An 11,719-nucleotide genomic window follows, 5' to 3' on the forward strand; every position below is an offset into this window, starting at 1 on the left:
AGTTCTGTGATAGACATGTTCACAATGATGCCCAGAAAAAAAGCCTCTGAGGCTGTGTATTTACAACCAAACTCCTCATGGGATTTGTTTCCTTGATTTGAAGGTTTAGGGTCATGGTTTCATGGGACATCCCTGTTAATTGCCATAATAACTTATTTAGTGCTTTTATTCTACCTCCTAGTTCATTGGGTAGTGCCTGAGGTCTTAAAACTGCATGTCGCCCTGATGGCGCAGCAGTTGGTCTCTGTTTGCCTCGAGCAACAGAGGAAGAAAGAGCGCAGGAACGGGAGAAGAGCCGCCTCCTTGGCCAGGAGGCCATAACTGGACGGTGCTTGGCTCCCATCACTGAACGTTCTGATCTTCTGTAGCAGAAGCTCGATCAGGGGGCGGGGTGAAGAACAGAATTTCAAATACTCCTGGACTCCAGATTTCCTGGAGCTCCCACAATGGTTGGATGAACTCCTGAAAGTATTGCCCTGAGATAATCTTTAAACCTTAAACCAAGAATATCCCATGAAATATTCTTGAAACCAAACTGTAGTTTAGCTTAGCTAGTGAAGAAGTGTGCCCTGGGCACTACCCTCTTAAGATCTGTCTGTATGGGATCAGTTGACAACAGCAACTTGAGAGATTAGATAGGAACCTTAGAGGGCAGTGAGTCTATGTTCATGGGGAGGACAGCTCAGAAAAGGAGGGTGAGATGGTTGCAGAACTCAAAGAATGCAGTCTGTGTCACTGGATTGTATTTGTAGAAACTGTTGAGTTGGTGTAGGTCTTGTGTATATTCTCAACAAAAAATAAATACAGTTTATAAAAGGAGATACATGAGTAACCAAGTAAGCGCTTCTGTAAGTGCTCCACATCCTTATTGTGAGGGAAATGCAACTGAAACAAGAATGGGACACCATCTCGTGTCCACAGCAGGATAACATTACAAAGACTGACAACAGCAAACCTTGGCTGAGGTTTACAGCTATGTCTCATTCATTGTTGCTGAGAATGTAAAATGGTACAAGCATTTCGGAAAAAGGATCCAGCGAGTCCACTCGCAGGTATTTACGGGAGAGAAATTAAAACAGGTGTCTACAAAAGCACTTTTATAAAAATGTTCCCAGCGGCATCATTCATAATAGCCCCAAACTGGAAACAGGTCAGTTGTCCATCAATAGGAAAACTGATTTTTTAAAAAACTACGATATGTCAATATAGTATACAATTAAATACTAAAACCAAACTCACTGCCAAGTCGATTCTGACTCAAAGTAACCCCCAAGGGTTTCCGAGGCTGTAAATCTTCACAGAAGTAGATCGCCCCATCATCTTTCCACAGAGCAGCTGGTGGGTTTGAACCACTGACCTTCTGGTTAGCAGCAAAATGACTTATCCACTATACCAGTGCTACTCAGCACCAATATAGATGAATCTCTACCATATTCTCCTGAGCCAAAGAGGCCTTACACAAAAGAGTATTATACTGCGTTATTCGATTTATATAACATTCTAGAGCAGACAAAACTGAACTATGATGGAAAACTAAAAACAGAGGTTGCCTTTTGGGGTTAGGGTGGGAATTGTGTGAGAGAACTTTTTGGGATAATAGTAATACTCTTTCTTAGGAGGGAGTTGGATGACAGATAAATGCATTAGTCAAAATTCTGCAGATGCATACTTAAGACTTAGCATTTCATCAACTGTAAATTTTACACCACAAGGAAAAATGTTAACAAAATGTTGAACTCTGGTTAGTGACGTGCATGCTCACAAATAGGAGGAAGTGTACTGATGGCATTGGGTCACTGTGTCAATCAGATAGAAGGATTACCAGGTAGAAAAGTAGAGATGCGGTGAACAGGGATAGTAAAATGTTAGTGGTAGAATCTAGGTGGTGGGGTATATGAGTATTCACTGTAATAATTAATAATATTACTGTATGTTTCATATGAAAGTTTTCATATGAAATGTTGGACAAATGTGATAGCAGAAATTCACTTTAAAATGAGAAACAAAAAAATATCAAGGTCAAATCCTATACAAAGTACTTGTATTTAAAGAAAATAAGGAGCAGAGTAACATCCCCATAGTAAATGGAAATATTTTTACATGCTCAAAAAAAACTCAATCAGAACTTCACCTTCTTTCCAAATAATCAAAAAGGCATTGGTAACATGATAGGGCAAATGATAGAACTTAACGTAGAATTAGATCATCTCAGAAGTAAAGTGGCAGAGCTGAGGAAAGAATTAGAAATAAAAAGCATTTTAGAAACAAAGACTCAACTAGAAGGAACACAACTCTAGTTCCCTGCAAAGGTTTAGAAATAACCAACACAGTAGAAATCAGCTTCTAAATACCCGATCGTGGGCTTGCAATACTACCTCCAGTAAAAGAACCCAGGACAAAAATAGGCTCCGTTAATTTTTGACAGGTGTGCAGCAGCACTCTGGAGAAATGGAGAGCCATTACCCCTAATGGCACTGGGACGATTAGACACCCACAGGCTAAAGAAACCCCCAAATCCTGTAACCTACACCTTATGCTTTAGATAAAAAGTTAACTCAAAATGGGTCACGGACTTAAATGTAAAACTGTAGAACTTTTAGGGGAAAAAAAGCCTAGGCAAAAATCTTCAGGATCCAGGGCTAGGCAAGAGTTTTTAGACTTGCTCTCCAAAGTGTGAGTCATTAGAAGAAAACATCGAAAGCCAGAGGCTGGGAGGAAGTGTGTACAAACCATCTGATAGCGGACTAGTGAACGTTCAAAAGAACCCGCAAAACTCAGCAGCAAATGAACCAACAATCCAGTTGGCAAACGGGGAAATAGAGTGAACAGACATCTCACTAAAGGAATAGTTGGCAACTAAGTCCATGGGTCCATATCATTAGCCACAATGTGACATCACTATGTACCTGTCAGAACAGCTAAAACAAACAATAGGGATACCACCAGATACTCGTAACGCAACACAACACACTGCTGTCAAGTCGGATCCAACTCATAGCGCCTCCTCCTTGGGTTTCCGAGGCAGTATCACTACAGAAGTAGATTGCCCAACCTTCCTTCCGAGCAGCGGGTGATGGGTTTGAACCGCCAACCTTCTGGTTAGCAGTCAGATGACTTAGGCACTGCACCACCAGAGCTCCTAGATACTGGTAAAGGTGTATGGATACCAGATCCTCGTAGATTGTAAGATGGTACAGCCACTCTGGAAAACAACTGGGTGTTTTCTTAGAAAGTTAAACATGCAGTCACCATACAACCCACCCATTTTTCTCTTGGGCATTTCTCATAGAGAAATAAAAACTTGTGTTCAAACAAAAAAAATGTGCGCAGATCTTCAGAGCAGCATTATTTGTAATGGCCAAAAACCAGGATCAGTCCAGAAGTCCTTCGGTAGGTGAATGGTTAAATTGTGGTGCCTTCATTCTCTTCAGCAAGTAGAAGGAATGGACCATGGATACCTGAAACAGCTCAGATGAAATCTCCAGAAAATGATGCTGCATGAAAAGAGCCAGTCCCAAAAGGTCACATCCTGTCTTGTTGCATTTATGTAACATTTTTGAAATGACCAGCTTTAGAATGGAGGACAGATGAATGGTTGCAGGAGTTAGGGCTGTGGGAAGGGAAGCAGGAGGGGGTTGGTGTGCTTAGAGAAGGGCAGCGTCACAAGGGGTGGTGTGGGGACTGTTCAGTGTCTTGATTCTGGTAGTGATACACAGACCAACGTGGGTGATAAATTGTATGGAACTTAATATACATACACACATGTAAGTGAGGACCAGTGGAACTGGGGAAGGCTGATGAAGATGTACCAATGTCTGTAGGACACTGTGATATTATACTGTGAAAAAAAAATTATACAGTAGCTGTGATACTAATTACACTGTCATATTGCAAAATGTTCCGTTGGGGAAAACTGGGCAAAGTGTGCGTGGGATCTGTATTGATTTCTTACAGCTGTGTGGGGATGTGTGATTTTCTCAGTGAGAATTTCATTGAAAGAATGTGGAGCTTCTTAGAAAGAGTCTGGTACTCTGTCTGGGCGGGAGAGGTAAAGCACGAGCCTGGCATAGCAAGGCAGCGATCAGCTATTACTAGGGCCATGGCCAAAGGGCTGAGGAATCCCCAGTAAGTGCCCAGAGGGACCACCCGCCCAGCTTTCTCACCTGAGGCCTGGGAGCCCACCACAGTCTCGCACACAGTCTCCCGGTTCCGCTGCCATTTTTCTGCTGCCGGGTCTCCCCGTCTCTGGTGTTGCAGCTTGCTCTCTGGCTCCTGGGTGTAGGAGGTTCTGAGCACAGAAGAGGTCAAACCTTCCCGCCTCTGGGGTGGCTCATCTTAAGCCTAGCGGGATGACAAAAGTGATCACTGCTCTCCTTAGAGCTTTTATACACCTTATTTGCATGGTCCCACTCCCAGGCGGCCCCATGTACCTTATTTGCATTATTAGTAAGCTGCCTAATCCCCCTTGGTGTGCCACAAGCACCTTATTTGCATAGTCCCATCCAATCATTAAGGAGCTCTGGTGGCATAGTGGGTAAGACATTTGGCTGCTAACCAGAAGGTCGGTAGTTCAAACCCGCCTGCTGCTCCATAGGAGGAAAGATAAGGCAGTCTACTTCCGGAAAGATTTACAGCCTTGGAAACCCAGTGGTGGTGGTTAATGACTCAGAACTGACTAGATGGCAATGGTTTTTTTTTTTCTTTCTTTCTTTTCTTTTTTCCCCGATCCGGTCATTTGGTGGGAGTTACAAGACCATGGTAAGAGAGGCCATATAAAACAACCCATCACACTGCAGCATTCTTGTGTAAGTCTTTTCGTAGACTTATGTTTTGGTTTTTCTTGGGTATGTATCTGGGAGCGGAATTTCTGGATCGTGAGGTAGATGTGTGTTGACCTGAGGAAGAAACTGCCCAGCAGCTTTCCAAGTTGCTCTGGCGTCTTACACTCCCAGCAGCCACGTGTGAGTGTCGTAGCTGCTTGACATCCTCCCAGATACCTGAACTTTAGCCGTCTGAGTGGGCACACGTTGTCATCTCATGGCATCAGATGCAATGACAGTGAATGCTAGTGATGAACGTATGTAAGTCATTTCTTTTTCTTCTTTTGTGAAGTTGTGTTCAAAACGTTTGCCCATTTTTATTGGATCTTTTTTATTTCATTACTGAGTTGGAACATTTCTTAGCAGGTTCTGAGTACAAGCCTTTCGTCCGATACACGTGTGGCAAATGCTCTCTCCCATTTGTCTTTTCGTTTCCTTGATGATGTCTTTTGGGAGACACAGCGTTTGCCCTCCGCTCTTTAAGTGTGCCGGTCAGGGGCACTGGTCACGCTCACAGTGCTGTGCACCTGTGCCCCTATTTCCAAGGCTTTCCTCACCCCAAACAGAAGCTGTGCTCAGCAGTAACTCGCCATTCCCCTATAGCTCCTTGGCTGGTTTTGGGGGGACTGTCTTATTTTTGTGCATCTTCATATGTCTAATAGTGTTTGACTCAGTGTGACTGGTGTGTCGAAGAAGTCTAGATTATGTTGACTTTCTTTAAGAGTGCTGGGTTTCATTCGGGCAAGCAGTTAAATTACTTCAGAACTTTTGATCCTGTCAGGCTTACTTTCGGTCTTGAGTTTGACCTTTCTCCTGTGGCTTAGCCTCTCTGAGTCTCTGGGTGAGCACTCCACGTCTGGCCTGGAGGGGAGCGGCTCCTGGCTCTGGGTGGCTCGGTAGGGACAGCCGTCTCTGTTAGACCTGCTGAATTCTTGCCCTGTGCACATGCAGCCCACCCCACTGTGTGTCTCTGTCCTGGGACCCTGCCTCTCACGTTCCAGCCTCTTCAGCACGGAGCCAAGAGCTGCCTGCTCAGGGAGACGACCGCTCTGCCTGGCACCCCCTCCCCATGCTCAGTAGGAAAGCACCCCGGGGATGACAGCTGGCAGTCATGGAACCCCACTGCTGAGCTTCCTCTCCCTCAAAGGTCACAGTCTACAGCCTGCCGTTCAGGGCCTGGGAGCACTTGCCTTACACCTTGGGCCCCACGTTAAGGCTGTTGACAGGGCAGGGCAATGCCAGTTCCGGTTGTCCTGTCGTAGCCTGAAGCAGCGGTCACTGTTCATTTTGGATGCGATGCTGAGGTCTGGGCCTCCGTGGAACCTCCAGAAACATGCCCAGCAGGCTGCTGGTCACGCACGCACGGAGCTTGATAATGGGGGCCGGCCTCCGCTTACACGCTTAGGCGTTTACAGATGTAGTTGAAGCCAAGGGAATGGCTGATCGCCCCCTGGAGAAGGGGTGTTGCGTGAGCAAAAGTCTTCTCTCCGAAGTCTGAGAGGCATAACTAATGAAGTGGTGGAGATTGGGGGACGGAAGTGTCTCGGGAGCTGCAGAGAGCTGCAGGTGTCAGGGCTACGCCTTTGCTTGCTGGTGCCTAAGTCACAAAGCCCAATAACGCCAGCAGAAGCGAAAAGGTCGTTACTGAAAGGCCATTCAGCTCTCAGGGTGGAGGGAGGAGCCCCTGCGGGAACCTGGATCAGAACTTCTGGGACTCGGGCACGTGCTCGCTTCTTCCTCTTTGTCACTTTCCACCTTGTACCAGGTGGGGCACCTGGTTCCCAGCAGCTCTGGGTCATCTCCTTGCTGGGTCTGACCAAAGAGGAAAGAGCGCCTTCCCTGTTGCTCCCAGGTCGGAAAAGCCCAGAGGAGGTTCTGTGTAGCTGGGCCCTGTTCACTTGCTCACTCGGAAGGCCCGGAGGGGACTGAGGGTGTTTTAAGGAGGAAGGTCAGCCGGATAAACAAAGACCTCTTGTTGTGTGTCTCTCGCAGGCGACCATGGAGGCGGGCGGCCTCCCGCTGGAGCTGTGGCGCGTGATCTTAGCTTACCTGCGCCTGCCGGACCTGGGCCGCTGCAGCCTGGTGTGCCGGGCCTGGTGGGACCTGGTCCTCAGTCTGGACAGCACCCGCTGGCGGCAGCTGTGCTTGGACTGCACCGAGTGCCGCCACCCCAACTGGCCCAACCAGCCCGATGTGGAGCCCGCGTCTTGGAGGGAGGCCTTCAAGCAGCACTGCCTTGCCTCTAAGACGTGGACTAAGAACGCCCTGGACGCCGAGTCCTCCGCCTGCTTTTCTCTGTTTTGCCGGAGGAGGGAGCGGCGTACCCTGAGTGTCGGGCCAGGCTGTGAGTTTGACAGCCTGGGCAGTGCTTTGGCCATGGCCAGCCTGTATGACCGGATTGTGCTGTTCCCGGGCGTGTATGAAGAGCAAGGGGAGATCATCCTGAAGGTGCCTGTGGAGATCATAGGCCATGGGAAGCTGGGTGAAGTGGCCCTGCTGGCTGGCATCGACCAGCACTGCTCAACCACACGCCTGTGCAACCTCGTCTTCATGCCGGCTTGGTTCTCTCCCATCATGTATAAGGTGGGTGTCCACAGCAGGCGGATGGCCTGACTCCGGGGCCTGGCCCGCCGCTGGGTGAGTCGCAGCCCCGTTTGTGGGACTGAGGGGTTAGCAGTTACTCCCTGACACACACGCCTCTGGGGTCTGAACCAGCTGAGAAACAGACACAGAGATCAGTAGACATCAAACATCAGCTTTATTCCTGGCAAAGCTGGATTGAAAGGCCACCTTTGCCTGGTGCTTCTTTTCCAGACTGGACTGACAGCCACAGGTGGAGCAGCCAGGTGGCAGAGCAGGTTTTGAGGTAGCAGAGGACAGGGGAGATGCTCACAGCAAGCGTGCCTGGAGAGAGCCAAGGAGGCGCGAGGCTGTGGAGGACCAGCACCCTTCAGCACTTGAGCATTGCCCGTGGGAGGGTCAGGAGAGGTCAGACTCTTACCAGGGTTAGTTACTTCTCCAGGGTTTCTGGCAATAGGCTCCAGAAATAGTGGTTCCGTACCCCTCCTCCAGGAACACAGCTGGGTTGTGTTCACGGCAGAGCACATAGTGAGGTGTTGGCAGTTCTGGTACAGTAGGCTATAGCCATATGTTGCGTAGAAATTGATCGTAATAGTGAGACTGTGTACCTGCCGCATTGGTGACCAGGAAACACGTCTCTCCTGTGTGTGGTCATCACCACACTACCAGTCACTACTGATCGGCTGTGCTTGCCGGGTGCCCTACAGACTTTATCTCAGTTACTCCTCCCTACGCTTGTGTGACAGGGGTAGCGTCATCTGCGTTTTGTAGATGTGGGAACTGAGGCTCAACAAGATAAAGTGACATACTCAGGGTCCCAGAGTTAGGGACAGAGCCAGCATCCAAAGCCTGTACTCATGTCCTAGGTGACTTTCCATCCGTGACCTCACGCCTCTCAGCAAACACTTGGGGTTGACAGGTACATGCAGTATCCTCCTCTTGCAGATGGGCGCACCAAAGCTCTGAGACACTGAGTAACTCCAGTGGGTAATTAGTGTTGTTAGCGCTGCATTGCTAAGCACCTTTAAGATACGTGCTGGTCTTCCTGGACGCCTGCGAGCCTACCTCTTTAGCTCCAGAATGTTTGAGAAGGACTGGTGAACTTCTCTTGGGCTGGTCTGCAGACTCAGAGGAGATTTTGAGTCTACAAAGAGCACTGTTCAGACCCTTCATCTTCCGTGATGCATTGATTGTTAGTAATACGTTCCTTTCGTATTCATATGAATACTGTGTTCATTTCAGCCCCAACTCCCTGCCAGAAGTGTGCTCATAGATCTTCAAAGGGATGGGGCCTGGCCTTAGATTTCTTGGTAGCCCGCCATCTGGCTTTAGTGCTTGGTAGGTATCAGTGCTTGGTCTCTGACTGTCTTTTAACTAAAAGTTATGGAAGAGATAAAAACTAGTCAGGTTTGGGGAAAACCACAGGGCCTCGGATGCCCTTGCTGGAGAAAAGCCAAAGCTGGGGTGAGTTTACAACAGTAAAAAATGCTCAGTGACTAGAGAAGAACCTTGGCAGTGACCGTCTCTGAGGTTCGGGAAGATGGATATGGGTGGGAGCTCCAAACGATTTCCCTCTGGGATGCAGAGCGGCTTTGGGGGTCGGCTGCCACACGTGCTCTGGTGGGGCAGGGGCTAAACTCCATTAAGATGGTCAACAAAACCGATGGCCACTCCCTGACGCACCCTCCTTAGAGAGCAGTTAATGTGATGACCACCCCAGTTATGTTCATGTTCTCCTTTTCATTCCCCAGACAACATCGGGTCACGTCCAGTTTGACAACTGCAACTTTGAGAATGGACACATCCAGGTCCACGGCCCAGGCACATGCCAAGTGAAGTTTTGCATCTTCAAAAACACTCATATCTTTCTGTACCACGTGCCCCTGTGTGTCTTGGAAAACTGTGAATTTGTGGGCAGTGAAAACAACTCCGTGACTGTAGAGGGCCACCCGTCTTCAGATAAGAACTGGGCCTACAAGTATCTGTTGGGGCTCATCAAGTCCTCTCCCAGTTTTCTCCCCACAGAGGACTCGGACTCTTTAGTGTCCCTGGACCTTGAGAGCAGGGACCAGGCCTGGAGCCCCAGGACCTGCAATATTGTCATTGAGGGCAGCCAGAGCCCCACCAGCCCAGCTGCTAGCTCCCCAAAGCCAGATGCCAAGGTGGGCTCGCAGGAGGCGGAGGTGGGCAGCGATGGGGACAGGGTGGCCCCGACCCCAGACAGCAGTGATGGAGGCCTGAGTCCCAGCGGTGAGGATGAGGACGAGGACCAGCTCACATACAGACTGTCCTACCAGGTGCAGGGCCCTCGCCCCGTGTTGGGAGGCTCCTTCCTGAGCCCACCGCTGCCGGGAGCATCCATCCGGCTGCCCAGTTGTCTCGTGCTGAACTCCCTGCAGCAAGAGCTGCAGAAGGACAAGGAAGCCATGGCCCTGGCCAGCTCGGTGCAGGGCTGCCTGATCCGCAAGTGCCTCTTCCGGGACGGCAAGGGAGGTGTTTTCGTCTGCTCCCACGGTCGCGCCAAGATGGAAGGCAACGTCTTTCGGAACCTGACTTACGCAGTGCGGTGTATACATAATAGCAAGGTAGGGTGGCGGGGACTCCGACTGCAGAGCCGAGAGCCCTCACCGGGTCGCACTGCAGCTTCGCGCGGGCAGCCTGTGAGCCCAGCTCTCTGAGCTCCTTCGTGTTCTTTCCATGCAGCACAGCTGGATCGGACACCTGCAGCGTTGAAAATGCCAGGCTGCAAATCCTCGGGTGCCTTCGGAGCCAGAGGGTTCACTCCCAGTCCACTGTTCTGCCCAGATGCTTATATTAGCTGCCCCTTTAGGACTCGGCCCCCTAGTTCTTCAAAGCCATTAGCCCTCAGAACTGCCAGTCTGTCCGGCCCCAGGCAGTTCTTCTAAAATTCTGTATTTGTTCAAGTGCAAACTGAATTTTCATCATCAGTGTTAAAGAAAATATTTTTAGTGATTATGTCAAGTACTGCACATATTAGGAAAGTGTTGGAATGGTTTACTAAGCAGGTTGTGGTGTTTTGGAAAGTTTATAGGTTTGAAAAAAAAAAGCAACTAATTTAGCAGCAGCAATATAAATGGCTTTTTTGGATAGTTAATTAGAAGCCATTGACTTGAGATCATTACATACTTCCTTGGCAATCTACAAGGAGCTCTGGTGGCACAGTACCTAAGGCATTTGACTGCTAGCCAGAAGGTTGGCAGTTCAAACCCACCAGCCACTCTACAGAAAGAAGATAGGTCAATCTACTTCTGTAAATATTTACCACCTCAGAAACCCAATGGGGGGGCGTTAAGAGTTGGAATCGACTTGATGGCAGTGGGTTTGGTTGCTTTTGTTTGTTTGTTTGTTTTGGTAATCCACAGTCTTTAATTTTTCTATTAGTTCAAGAAATGTGTGTGGAGAGCCTACTGTGTGCTAGAATGTACTTCTAGGAACTGAGGGCACTGCAGTGAAAAAGTGAGATGTTCTAGATCTCAGCCCTAGATCTGTTAACTGATATGCTGTGTGACCTTGAACAAATTGCTTCCCCTCTCTGGACCCCAGTTTCCTCATCTTAAAATGAAGGGGAGGACCTAGATCATCTTCAAATAATTTTGCTTGCATATTCTCTAAAAAAGTAGGCTCCCTAGTAGTGCAGTGGTTAAGCCCTCGGCTGCTAACTGAAAGGTCAGCAGTTCAAACCTACCAGCTGCTCTGCCAGAGAAAGATGTGGCAGTCTGCTTCCATGAAGATTTCAGCCTTGGAAACCCCATGGGCAGTTCTGCTCTGTCTTCTACGGTCACTGTGAGTCAGAATTGACTCCACAGCAACACTTTTTTTTTTTATTCTTTAAAAGAATTTTGAAAAACTGCCTTCCACATTGGTTTTTGTTTTTTTTTTTCTTGTTTTGGATTTTTTTTTTATTATGATTTGGGTGAAGATTTACAGAGCAAATTCACTTTCCATACAGCAGTTCACATACACTTTGTCTCATGACATTGACCACAGTTTACCAGACACATCATTCATTTTTAAGTTAACATCTGAAATTTTTCATCATAAGTTTAAATAATTGTAAAGAGAATGTAATGCTAGTATATTTTAAATATTGATGTTTTAAAATAAAACTTGCAGTCACTCTTTTGGAGTTACCTCTTAGAACTGAAATACCACAGTGATATATTATTACTTACTACGATTCATGCAGTTAAAACTCACCCCTTCAACCTCAAAGAAAAATGATAAACCTTCACATCACAATAAAAAAGAGGACAAGCACAAATATTCAGCATATACTAAAACAACAGCAACAAAAGAAA

The 11,719-nt window shown here is 47.9% G+C and overlaps 1 protein-coding gene across 1 annotated transcript in view; it reads left to right on the plus strand.

Annotated features, from left to right (window-relative positions):
• Positions 1-11,719, plus strand: part of FBXO10 (F-box protein 10) — a 56,177-nt gene that overhangs the window by 18,653 nt on the left and 25,805 nt on the right. The window contains exons 2-3 of the mRNA XM_042781800.1: positions 6,813-7,403; positions 9,152-9,985. Coding sequence (XP_042637734.1) covers positions 6,813-7,403; positions 9,152-9,985 — 1,425 coding nt within the window. The remainder of the gene's footprint in view (positions 1-6,812; positions 7,404-9,151; positions 9,986-11,719) is intronic.

This window comes from Orycteropus afer, unplaced genomic scaffold (genome assembly GCF_000298275.1).
Source record: "Orycteropus afer afer isolate SDZICR_OR568_19922 unplaced genomic scaffold, OryAfe1.0 scaffold00174, whole genome shotgun sequence".
Taxonomy (NCBI): domain Eukaryota; kingdom Metazoa; phylum Chordata; class Mammalia; order Tubulidentata; family Orycteropodidae; genus Orycteropus; species Orycteropus afer.